Source organism: Zeus faber (assembly GCF_960531495.2).
Source record: "Zeus faber genome assembly, chromosome: 21".
Lineage (NCBI taxonomy): Eukaryota > Metazoa > Chordata > Actinopteri > Zeiformes > Zeidae > Zeus > Zeus faber.
In genome coordinates this window covers 2381217-2393716 of record NC_137208.1, presented here as the reverse complement: position 1 = coordinate 2393716, position 12500 = coordinate 2381217, and the positions used below count along the sequence as shown (strand labels likewise).

The window sequence follows — 12500 nt, the reverse complement described above, 5'->3', positions numbered from 1 at the left end:
CCTCCTCCGCAGGCCGCTACGCCGGCCACGCCGACCCCTCCAGGTTTGTGTACGGCGACCCCGTAAGGCGGGCGACGGCGACGGCGGCGCGGGGGGCGGAGCATTGGGACAGGGCGGAGGTGGAGGTGGCGGGTTACGTGAGCGAAGGGGACGCGCTGGCAAGGAACGGACGCGCAGAAGAGCTCAGCGGCGGGTACGCTAACTAGCAAGCTTGCTAGGGGGGCCACGCCTCCTCCATCATCTGCAGATATGTTTTCAGTAGTTGCTCAGTGTAGTTTTAGGGAGTTGCTCAGTGTAGTTTTAGGGAGTTGCTTTGTGTAGTTTTAGGCAGTTGCTTCGTCTAGTTTTAGGGAGTTGCTCGATGTAGTTAAAGTAGTTGCTCAGTGTAGTTTTAGGGAGTTGCTCAGTGTAGTTTGAGGGAGTTGCTTAGTGTAGTTTGAGGGAGTTGCTTTGTGTAGTTTTAGGCAGTTGCTTCGTCTAGTTTTAGGGAGTTGCTCGATGTAGTTAAAGTAGTTGCTCAGTGTAGTTTTAGGGAGTTGCTCAGTGTAGTTTGAGGGGGTTGCTTTGTGTAGTTTTGGGTAGTTGCTCAGTGTAGTTTTAGGGAGTTGCCCAATGTACTCAAAGTAGTTGCTCAGTGTAGTTTTAGGGAGTTGCTCAGTGTTGTTTTAAGGAGTTGCTCTGTGTAGTTTGAGGGAGTTGCTCAGTGTAGTTTTAAGGAGTTGCTCTGTGTAGTTTGAGGGAAATTTGCTCCGTGTAGTTTGAGGGAAAGTTGCTCCGTGTAGTTTGAGGGAGTTGCTCTGTGTAGTTTGAGGGAGTTCCTCCGTGCTGCTCTGGGAGTCAGAGCAGGTAAAGCAGATTAGCTGAATTAGCGGCTAATGAGCCCAAGTCTTATAGAGCGATGTCTGACCAGCTGGGTCTGATGGCAACCTGGCAACGCACGACGGCAACTGGAAACACACACACACACACACAAACACACATTGACACACACACATACACACACACGTTCACACACACACATACACATATATAGACACACACACACACACACACACATACACATATATAGACACACACACACACATTCACACACACATACACATATATAGACACACACACACACATTCACACATTCACACACACATACACATATATAGACACACACACACACATTCACACATTCACACACACATACACATATATAGACACACACACACACACACACACTAGACAAGAACACAGATCTCTGCAGCTGTGAAGCCTTCTGCACATATTTTTTATCTATTTATCTTTATTAGTACACTGCTACCAGGTACTACATTCTATACATACTAAATACTACATATACTATACATACTATATACTATATATACTATATACTATACATACTATATACTATACATTCTACATACTACATATACTATACATACTACATACGACATATAGACTATGTACTAGACATATATAGTATGTCTAGTACATATATAGTATGTACTATACATACTATAGGCTTTTTATACTATATATACTATATACTATACAAACTTTATACGATACATACTAAATACTACATATACTATACAAATGATATACTATATATTCGATATACTGTACGTACTGTATACTATACATATTATATACTATACATACTATATACTTTATATACTATGTACTATACATACTATTTACTATATATACTACATACTACATATACTATTTACTATACATACTATATACTATATACTACACATACTATATACCATACTATATACTGCACTAGATAATACTATGTACTACACTATCTACACCTATATACTACACTACATAATACTATAGACTACAATACATATCACTATATACTATATACTACACTATATACACCTATATACTACACCACATACTACTATAGACTACACTATATTTGACACCAAACACTATTATATACTATATACTACATGACATAATACTATATATCATCTCTTTCTCAGGTACCTGACGGACGGCGGCCTCCATCTTTATTCACGGAACGCCGGCCGATCGACGGAGATCCAGAGCTCCAGAGACGTGCCACAGAGGGCGGGGAAGGACATGCAGGGCGACCTGGACAGGTAGGGACCAGCCGATCGGGAAGTAGGAATCAGCCAATCAGGAATCAGGAAGTAGGAACCAGCCAATCAAGAAGTAGGAACCAGCCAAACAGGAATCAGGAAGTAGGAACCAGCAAATCAAGAAGTAGGAACCAGCCAAACAGGAATCAGGAAGTAGGAACCAGCCAATCAAGAAGTAGGAACCAGCCAATCAGGAATCAGGAAGTAGGAACCAGCCAAACAGGAATCAGGAAGTAGGAACCAGCCAATCAAGAAGTAGGAACCAGCCAATCAGGAATCAGGAAGTAGGAACCAGCAAATCAAGAAGTAGGAACCAGCCAAACAGGAATCAGGAAGTAGGAACCAGCCAATCAAGAAGTAGGAACCAGCCAATCAGGAAGTAGGAACCAGCCAATCAGGAAGTAGTAAACAGCCCATCAGGAAGTAGGAACCAGCCAATCAGGAGCTGTCTGTGTCCTACAGTATTTTCCACTGTTTATCCACTGACATGTCTGATGGTCAGACAGTCTGTCTGTCTGTCTGTCTGTCTGTCTGTCTGTCTGTCAGTCAGCCAAACAGACAGACAGACAGACAGACAGACAGACAGACAGACAGACAGACAGACTGACAGTGGGAGGTTTCCCGCCCGACGACCAAAGTGACGAGCGAGGTCTGCCGGGTAACTTGCGATCAGAGGTGCTTGAGTTGTGTTCAAGGTTCTGATCTTCTCTGGGAGGCGAGTCTGTGCCAGGGCCTCAGTAAAGACGTTGCTTCAGTTTTCCAAGCCTCCTTCCTCGTGTGCAGCTGCTGTAACGAGGCTCCTTTGGCGTCGTGACTCCAGCTTCCTGGGACTTTGACAACGGTGCTTTGGCTTCAGCCTCTCAGCTGTTTCAGTCCAGTCCCGTGACCTTGAATCCGTGTCACAATCCCCGTCTCACCTTGTGACCCTGCAGCTCCGTGTCTCACCGTCCACGTGTGATGGTGATGTCAGAGCCGCTGTCGTTCTCCGTCGGCTCGGGGTCAAATCTATTCCCAAAGCTTCTCCCTTTGGGTTTCACACCTGAGCTAGCCCCACCACCCCCAACGCTACCCCACCCCACCTTCCACAAACCCCCCAAAGCGTAGAATCTGCACCGTCTGCTGACTTTACCGACTTTCTCCTTCTTTATTTTGTCCTTAAATGTTGAGTTTGTTCTTCAGTTGTTGGTCTCTTGATAGATAGATAGATAGATGGGTGGATGGATGGGTGGATGGGTGGATGGATGGGTGGGTGGATGGGTGGATGGATGGGTGGATGGGTGGATGGATGGGTGGATGGATGGGTGGGTGGATGGGTGGATGGATGGGTGGATGGATGGGTGGGTGGATGGGTGGATGGATGGATGGATGGATGGATGGGTGGATGGATGGGTGGGTGGATGGGTGGATGGATGGGTGGATGGATGGGTGGGTGGATGATGGATACAAACAAACTCATCTGAAGGAGCGGATCCTGTATCATGAATCATTTCCAGGATTTGTTTGATACGAACGACTCGTTCCTGAGTGTCTCTTCAGCTGGTGCTGAGCTGAAGGACTCCTCTTCCACCTCCTCCACCTCCTCCACCTCCTCCTGGGACTCATTAGCATTCTCACATTTTTGGGTCCAGATCTTCTGCCCAGGGCTGCACTGCTCTGGCTCGGTGCGTCGTGTGGGAACGACGCTCAAGGATTCAGCCCCAAAGTGGAAAACGTTGTGAAGGTGTCTCTGAAACCTTCCAGGTGAGGGCTCACCTGTGGGGGCGGAGCCACTCCTTCTGTTGTGGTTTGTACAACAGTCGTCGTGTATGAGCCTGGAGAGTTGTGTGAGGAGTAGCGCAGTGAAACATCCAATAATAAGTAATAATAATGTCCTGTATTTAGTTTCATACTTCTCCATCGGATGCCGCTGTAAGTGCAGCATCACGTACGACTGTGTCACAGCAGCGTCATGACGTCAGACTGTACCAGGGCATCAACAGTGTCATTACAAGGTCATAACAGTGTAACAGCAGTGTATTGACAGTGTATTAACAGTGTAGTAATAGTGTATTGACAGTGTATTGACAGTGTATTGACAGTGTATTAACAGTGTATTGACAGTGTATTAACAGTGTAGTAATAGTGTATTGACAGTGTATTGACAGTGTATTGACAGTGTATTGACAGTGTATTAACAGTGTATTGACAGTGTATTAACAGTGTATTGACAGTGTATTAACAGTGTATTGACAGTGTATTAACAGTGTAGTAATAGTGTATTGACAGTGTATTGACAGTGTATTGACAGTGTATTAACAGTGTATTGACAGTGTATTAACAGTGTAGTAATAGTGTATTGACAGTGTATTGACAGTGTATTGACAGTGTATTGACAGTGTATTAACAGTGTATTGACAGTGTATTAACAGTGTATTGACAGTGTATTAACAGTGTATTGACAGTGTATTAACAGTGTATTGACAGTGTATTGACAGTGTATTGACAGTGTATTAACAGTGTATTGACAGTGTATTGACAGTGTATTGACAGTGTATTAACAGTGTATTGACAGTGTATTAACAGTGTATTGACAGTGTATTGACAGTGTATTGACAGTGTATTAACAGTGTATTGACAGTGTATTGACAGTGTATTGACAGTGTATTGACAGTGTATTGACAGGTCTATCTGTTCTGGAGCCATTTATTGACATTGAAAATAAGAAAACAGGTTTATTTGCCTCCACTTGAACTAAAATGTACATTTTATTTGCTGGAAAGGAAAATAATAATAATCAAAGCGTGTGCAGTGAAAACAAAGTGGGCGGAGCCTCGTGGCCTGAGCGCTGCTCTATTAATACCCCGTCATGAAGTATGGATGATGCCTTGCTCGTGGATGGTGGATGGGCGGCAGAGTCCACAGCAAAGAGAGAGAGAGAGAGAGAGAGACTCCTCCTCTCTCAGATGCATGAATAATAAAACTCCTTCACTTTTATCATCGCTCTGTTTCTTTTTCTCTCTAGATATATATTTTCTTTCTCTCTGGATATCTCTACAACTTTCTATGTCTCCCTCTGAATATATATACAGTAGATGGATGGATGAGGGATGGAGGGAGGGATGGATGGAGGGATGGATGGAGGGATGATGGATGGAGAGATGGAGGGAGGGAGGGATGGAGGGATCTTTACTTTCTCTTTCTTCATTTATTTCTTTTCTCCTTATCATTCTATTTGGATGCTGCTCTTGTGTTGCAGCTGCAAAATAATCTTTCAGTTCGAATGTTTGAAAAGTGAGCGTCACTCTGTGTGTGTGTGTGTGTGTGTGTGTGTGTGTGTGTGTGTGTGTGTGTGTGTGTGTGTGTGTGTGTGTGTGTGTGTGTGTGTGTGTGTATGTGTTTTCTTGTCATTGCTGCCGTCAGCGTTCTGCAGATTCAGTGAAAGTGAAGTTTTTGCCGTTGCTGACAAAAAGAGACGCTTGTTACATAAAACACACACACACACACACAGCTTGAGTTAAGTCTCCTAAAGGCTCCATTTAAAGTGATGCTTTATTGATATTTTAGAAATTGATTTGTGATGTTTTGAGGGAACTCTTCCTCAAAAAGTGTGTTTTTGGGAAGTCGTCGCAGGTGCAGGTACCAGGTCCAGGTGCCTTCAACAATTTGGGTTTTTTTTCTTCATGTTATGACGCTGTAATAGCATCATAACATGCAGATGACAGTGTAATAGCATCATAACATGCAGATGGTGCTGTAACAACTGTCATCACAGTGTCATAACGGTGTGGTGGCCCTGCTCCGTGGTGATCAGGAGCTTTGACTCCAGTTGGAGGGTTTGTTTTGCAGCACGGCTCAAGCAGCGAGTCACAGCAGCAGCTTGGCTCTGAGTTGTGAGTGCAATTCCCAAAAGGACAGAAGGACGTTGTGATGTTTCCTCCTGGAGGAGTCATCACACCGAGACTCCTTCAACACACACACACACTCACTCCAAGGTCACTGCCTCTTCGCTGCTTCTTCTGTTCCCAATTTTTTTTCTCTGTTGACGTGCATCTCATTTTGGCTCCTTTCCCAAACGCTGGTCGCCACAGCAACAGCTTCCTCCAGCATCCTGGACACTGAGAGGCTCCCAGCGTCTCCTCCTCCTCCTCCTCTTCCTCCTTCTCCTCCTCATCCTCCTCCTCTTCCTCCTTCTCCTCCTCGTCCTCCTCCTCCTCCTCCTTCTTCTCCTCCTTCTCCTCCTTCTCTTTCTCCTCCTCCTTCTCCTGCTCCTCCTCCTCCTCCCTCTCTTCCTCCTCCTCCTCCTCCACTTCCTTCTCCTCCTCCTCCTTCTCCTCCTCCATTTCCTTCTCTTCCTCCTCCTCCCTCTCCTCCTCCTCTCCTAACCCTCCTTCTCCCGGTGACGCTGCCACTCCGCCCAGGGTTCAATGGGGCCGTGAGGCAGGGGGCAGAGCTTCATCTTCCTCCCTTCTTCTTCTTCTCCTCCTCCTCATTCTGCTTCTTCTTCTTCTTCTTCTTCTTCTTCTTCTTCTTTCCTCCGGACGCTCGGTGCAGTGACAGTATGTGCTGCACAGAGAGCAAAGCAGTCGAGAGGGAGGTGAGTCTAGTTACTTGTATTATTTAATATATTTTTAGATAGATTATATATTATATATGTCATGAACATATATAAATATGTATATACATATATTATATATACCTTATATATTATATTATATATATCTTATATTATATTATATCTATATCTTATATATTATATTATATATCTTATATATTTTATATATATATCTAATGTATTATATTAAATGTATCTTATATATTTGAATATATGTTATATATTATATTATATATATGTTATATATTATATTATATATATGTTATATTATATTATATCTATATCTTATATATTATATTTTATATCTTATATATTTTATATATATATCTAATGTATTATATTAAATGTATCTTATATATTTGAATATATGTTATATATTTTATTATATATATCTAGATAGATATATATCATATTCTATATATATATATTTTATTATTATTTCTTATATATCATATTATATATCTTATATATATATATATATAAAAAAAAATGTATGCCTAAATTTTATTTCACTCATGCTCAGATAATCAAGTCCTATAATTTATCTTTGAATGAATTATCTTATATATAATCTATAATGTACTTTATATTATTATATAATAATTGAAATAGATTATACAGTATATATTTATATATTATAAAAACTCTATATTATATTTTATATTAAAAAAAACATTATTTATATATATATATATATATATATATAACAGTTGATAGATAGAAATATAGATATTTATATCGACACAAACATATTGCACACACTCACCACTCCATCTCTGCTGATGTTTAGTTTTGTGACTGGGACTCATTTCAAATTGTTTTTGATGGATGGTTGTCATGGTAACTCCTCAGGCGCTATGGCCTTGACAGAATGTTGGCAAACGAAAGAATAGGTCTAGCATTTAATTTAATTTTTTTTTATTTTATTTTATTTTATTTTATTTTATTTTATTTTATTAAATTAAATAAATTAAATTAAATTACATTTTATTTCAAGTCATTTAACCAATATTCTTCATCTGGATGCTCTCGGGCTGCAGTAGAATGACTCCTCTGACAGTTCATTTCTGTTTATTTTCGACGTTTGGTGGAACCTTGAACTTGAACCTCATCAACTGTGTGTGTGTGTGTGTGTGTGTGTGTGTGTGTGTGTGTGTGTCTTACCTGCCTGACGTGGGCGGGGCGTTTGGTGTGACATTTGATTATTTTTAGATTGATTTTTTTCTATTTTTAGTAAATATAAACTCATTGTGATCCATTGAACCCGGTGCCGTGTTCTTATTTTGCAGCATTGGATCCAGTCGTAACACAAAGTGTAGGAGTGGAAAACACAACAAAACATATTCTGTGTTTGTGACCTCACATGGGGTTCGCTTGCAGCTCCAGAGCTACGGGTCCAAATTGTTTATTTTAGTCCCAAAAGTTAAAAAAGTTGATGAAAAGTCTGTGAGGGACATGCAGTGTTGAATCCGTTTGAATGGAACGGTCACACGGAGTGATTTCCTTCCACAGAGACACCGTGAGGCAGGACTCTGTGGACTACAGGAAGTAGACAGGGACCTGACAGGAAGTAGACAGGGACCTGACAGGAAGTAGACAGGGACCTGACAGGAAGTAGACAGGGACCTGACAGGAAGTAGACAGGGACCTGACAGGAAGTAGACAGGGACCTGGACAGGGACCTGACAGGAAGTAGACAGGGACCTGACAGGAAGTAGACAGAGTTGTGACAGGAAGTAGACAGGGACCTGGACAGGGACCTGACAGGAAGTAGACAGGGACCTGACAGGAAGTAGACAGAGTTGTGACAGGAAGTAGACAGGGACCTGACAGGAAGTAGACAGGGACCTGACAGGAAGTAGACAGGGACCTGACAGGAAGTAGACAGAGACCTGACAGGAAGTGGACAGAGAGCTGACAGGAAGTAGACAGGGACCTGACAGGAAGTGGACAGAGAGCTGACAGGAAGTAGACAGGGACCTGACAGGAAGTAGACAGAGACCTGACAGGAAGTGGACAGAGAGCTGACAGGAAGTAGACAGGGACCTGACAGGAAGTGGACAGAGAGCTGACAGGAAGTAGACAGGGACCTGACAGGAAGTAGACAGAGACCTGACAGGAAGTGGACAGAGAGCTGACAGGAAGTAGACAGGGACCTGAGAGGAAGTAGACAGATACCTGACAGGAAGTAGACAGGGACCTGACAGGAAGTAGACAGGGACCTGACAGGAAGTAGACAGGGACCTGACAGGAAGTAGACAGGGACCTGACAGGAAGTAGACAGGGACCTGACAGGAAGTAGACAGGGACCTGGACAGGGACCTGACAGGAAGTAGACAGGGACCTGACAGGAAGTAGACAGAGTTGTGACAGGAAGTAGACAGGGACCTGACAGGAAGTAGACAGGGACCTGACAGGAAGTAGACAGGGACCTGACAGGAAGTAGACAGAGACCTGACAGGAAGTGGACAGAGAGCTGACAGGAAGTAGACAGGGACCTGACAGGAAGTGGACAGAGAGCTGACAGGAAGTAGACAGGGACCTGACAGGAAGTAGACAGAGACCTGACAGGAAGTGGACAGAGAGCTGACAGGAAGTAGACAGGGACCTGACAGGAAGTGGACAGAGAGCTGACAGGAAGTAGACAGGGACCTGACAGGAAGTAGACAGAGACCTGACAGGAAGTGGACAGAGAGCTGACAGGAAGTAGACAGGGACCTGAGAGGAAGTAGACAGATACCTGACAGGAAGTAGACAGGGACCTGACAGGAAGTAGACTGGGACCTGACAGGAAGTAGACAGAGACATGACAGGAAGTGGACAGGGACCTGACAGGAAGTGGACAGGGACCTGACAGGAAGTAGACAGGGACCTGACAGGAAGTAAACAGAGACCTTAAAGGAAGTAGACAGACACCTTCTAATTTTTAGAATAAAGTCATAACACACGACAAGGGGATGTTTGTATTATTAATTCTGTGTCACCAGGACTCACCGTGTCATTACATCAGTCGATGCTGCGTTCAATGGAAACTGTGAAAATTTCACTTGTTTTAGACGTAATGCGGATGTTCAGACGAGCAACAGCACAAACTGAAATAGTAAAGAGTTGTAACAGAATAAAGCGATTCCTGTGAGAGTTCCATGCCCAACTCGGAATCGAACCGACTCTTCCACCTCTCTTTTGTGGTACGTCACACCGACAGAACCCAACAAACCCAGAGCAGAACAAACAGAACGACTGTTTTTACCGAGTGACAGGAACAACTGTGTACCGGTGACCCGGTACGACCGCTCTGTACCGGTGACCCGGTACGATCGGTGGTGGAGCACTCAAACAGTTCTTGGATCTACCTGTGTAATAGATGGAACAAGGATGTAGCAGGGCAGCTTCCCAGGCTCCACCCCCTGGTCCCAGTTGCTTATTTAGGACGTTATGACCGGGGGGGTTACCGGGTTCGGCGCCGCCCCACTGGGAGGGGGTGACGCTCTGCTTTGGGGGAGGAGCCATCAGAGCTGATTCACTGTGGCACCGCCGCTGGAGGAGCTGATCCTACAACATGAAATATTCAGTGATTTACAGTCAGGCAGAGGCTCAGTGTATACACACGGATATAGATATATAAAACATAGATATATAGAGTGTAGATATACTGTGATATACCAGAGACACAACTCTCAGGTTAGAATTGTTATATAGTGTGTATATGTATATACAGTGTATATATATATATATATATATATATATATATATATATATATAAGTGTATTTTATTTTATTATCTATATTTCTCTCTCTCTGATGTACTGGAACCAGCTCTCCCCTTTTCTTCAACATATTTTGTGATGCGAAACGGAGACACATGCAGCACTGAGCGCCGTGGCCGGGAGGGGTTTGGGTGGGGGGTCGGGGGCGCTAGGCGGGGTTTGGGTGGGGGGGTGGAGTTCCGTTTTTTCGGATTCAGTGTAAAGCCGCGTCAGTCCTCCTCCTCTTCCCTCCGTCAGCGGGAACCCTGGAGGTGAAACAACGCCGTTGCATCATTCCACGCATGTCCATCCCAAAACCATCTGCGTTTGTTTTTTATTATTCTATTTCATCTGTTTAATCTATTTATTCTATTTAATCGATTGAATGATATTTAATCGATTAAATCGATTTAATTATATTTAATTATATTTTATCTATTTAATCTATTTATTCTATGTAATTGTTTTAATTATATTTTATCTATTTTATCTATTAAATTCGATTTAATCTATTAATTATATTGAATTAAATTTTATCTATTTAATTATATTTATTTATATTCATTCTATTCATTCTATTCATTCTGTTTATTCTATTTCAGCTCAGTGTGTTAATCAGAGTGACGCGTGCGGCGCCTGAGGAAGCGTTGTGATCGCATTAGCTCCGTTTCCTGGTGATCACTCTGCTTCTGTTTGGAGTGAGAGATGGACTATGTTTGTTTTTGGGAGAAGACGCTGCACTCCTCCTCCTCCTCCTCCTCCCTCCTTCTCTCTTAGATCGTTTTAACTCAACTACTAATCAAGCTCGGGTCTAGCATATAAGCAATCTGGACACGTGCCAAGGGCCCCCTGAGCGTTAAAGGGCCCTCCGCGATGGGGGAAAAAAGAAATCGATTTTTAAATTTTTTATTTTTTATGTCGGGCTCCACAGAAATATATCTGCGGCAGTGTCGCCTGCTACACACAACCCAACCCACAACCCCGTTTTCAGGGACCCTCGGCACAGACAATGGGGTTTCAGACACAGTTTATTGTGGAGAGGGGGCTTGATAGAACAAGCAAGGAGCAGATGGACACACGTCATGACAAGGGCTCCTCTCCTGAGTGTGTGTGGGGGGATGGGGGTTTTACCTGTTGCTCATTCGACCAACCAACGAGCAACAGGTCACAGGTCACAGCCACTCTAATCCGGGGCCCCAATTACCTACACCCAGGACAGGTGTGGCAGCTCAAACCACACCATCCCCACACTTCAATAACAAAAAGCTGAATGCATCCAAACCAATGACAATTGTAATATTGTGGTTATCACAATACCTAAGCCCTCTCATTCGCTTTTCCAGACCAAACTGGAGCTAAGTTTGGAGCGGTTGGAATACTGAGGGAACCTCGGCAGGAACCAGATACTAGATGGTTCCATTAGTCTCTCGCCCCGAGGCCCAGGATGACTGTTGCACGTCTGCGCCGCTACGGGTCCCCACCAGAGTTTCCTCTGGCGTCGCCCTGCCCGGGCATGGTTAGCCATCTCTCGGGAACTATCGCACATGCTCAAGCTCCACCTGCCCGATCCCGCCTCGCCAGAGTGCGACCCTCTGACTCCTGCGTGCGTTAGACTCCTCTGTCCGTGTTTCAAGATGGGTTGGGCTGGTACCCGACCGCGGTGCCGACCCTTTGTGCCGAGCGTACATGAGCCGGTCCACGGCCGGTGCGATGCGACTCGGTCGAGGGTCGCGCCGGGGGCGAGGGGGCGCCCTTCCTGGGCATGCGCAAGACAGTCCGCGGCCCCCGGGAAGCGGTGAGGTGGGGATGGAGGTCCCTAATGAGGAGATCCTCATGACACCGGGCGGACTGCGCCGACCCCACCCGTTTACCTCTTAACGGTTTCACCCCTGTTGAACTCGCTATTCAAACTTCTTTTCAACTTTCCCTCACGGTGCTTGTGCTTGGTTTCTTCTTGTCAACTATGGGTCTCGTGCCGGTGCTTAGCCTTAGATGGAGTTTACCACCCGCTTTGGGCTATGTTCCCAAGCAACCCAGCTCCGGGAAGACTGCGCC

The 12500-nt window shown here is 44.2% G+C and overlaps 1 protein-coding gene across 1 annotated transcript in view; it reads left to right on the top strand.

Moving 5' to 3' along the window:
• The window catches only part of nav3 (neuron navigator 3), a gene marked incomplete at its 5' end in the record, with an annotated part of 104148 nt that overhangs the window by 57198 nt on the left and 34450 nt on the right, over window positions 1-12500 (top strand). Inside the window, 2 exons of the mRNA XM_080022309.1 lie at window positions 1-43; window positions 1989-2108. The exon at window positions 1-43 is cut by the window's left edge and continues 212 nt beyond it. Of these exons, the coding sequence (XP_079878435.1) occupies window positions 1-43; window positions 1989-2108 (163 nt within the window). The remainder of the gene's footprint in view (window positions 44-1988; window positions 2109-12500) is intronic.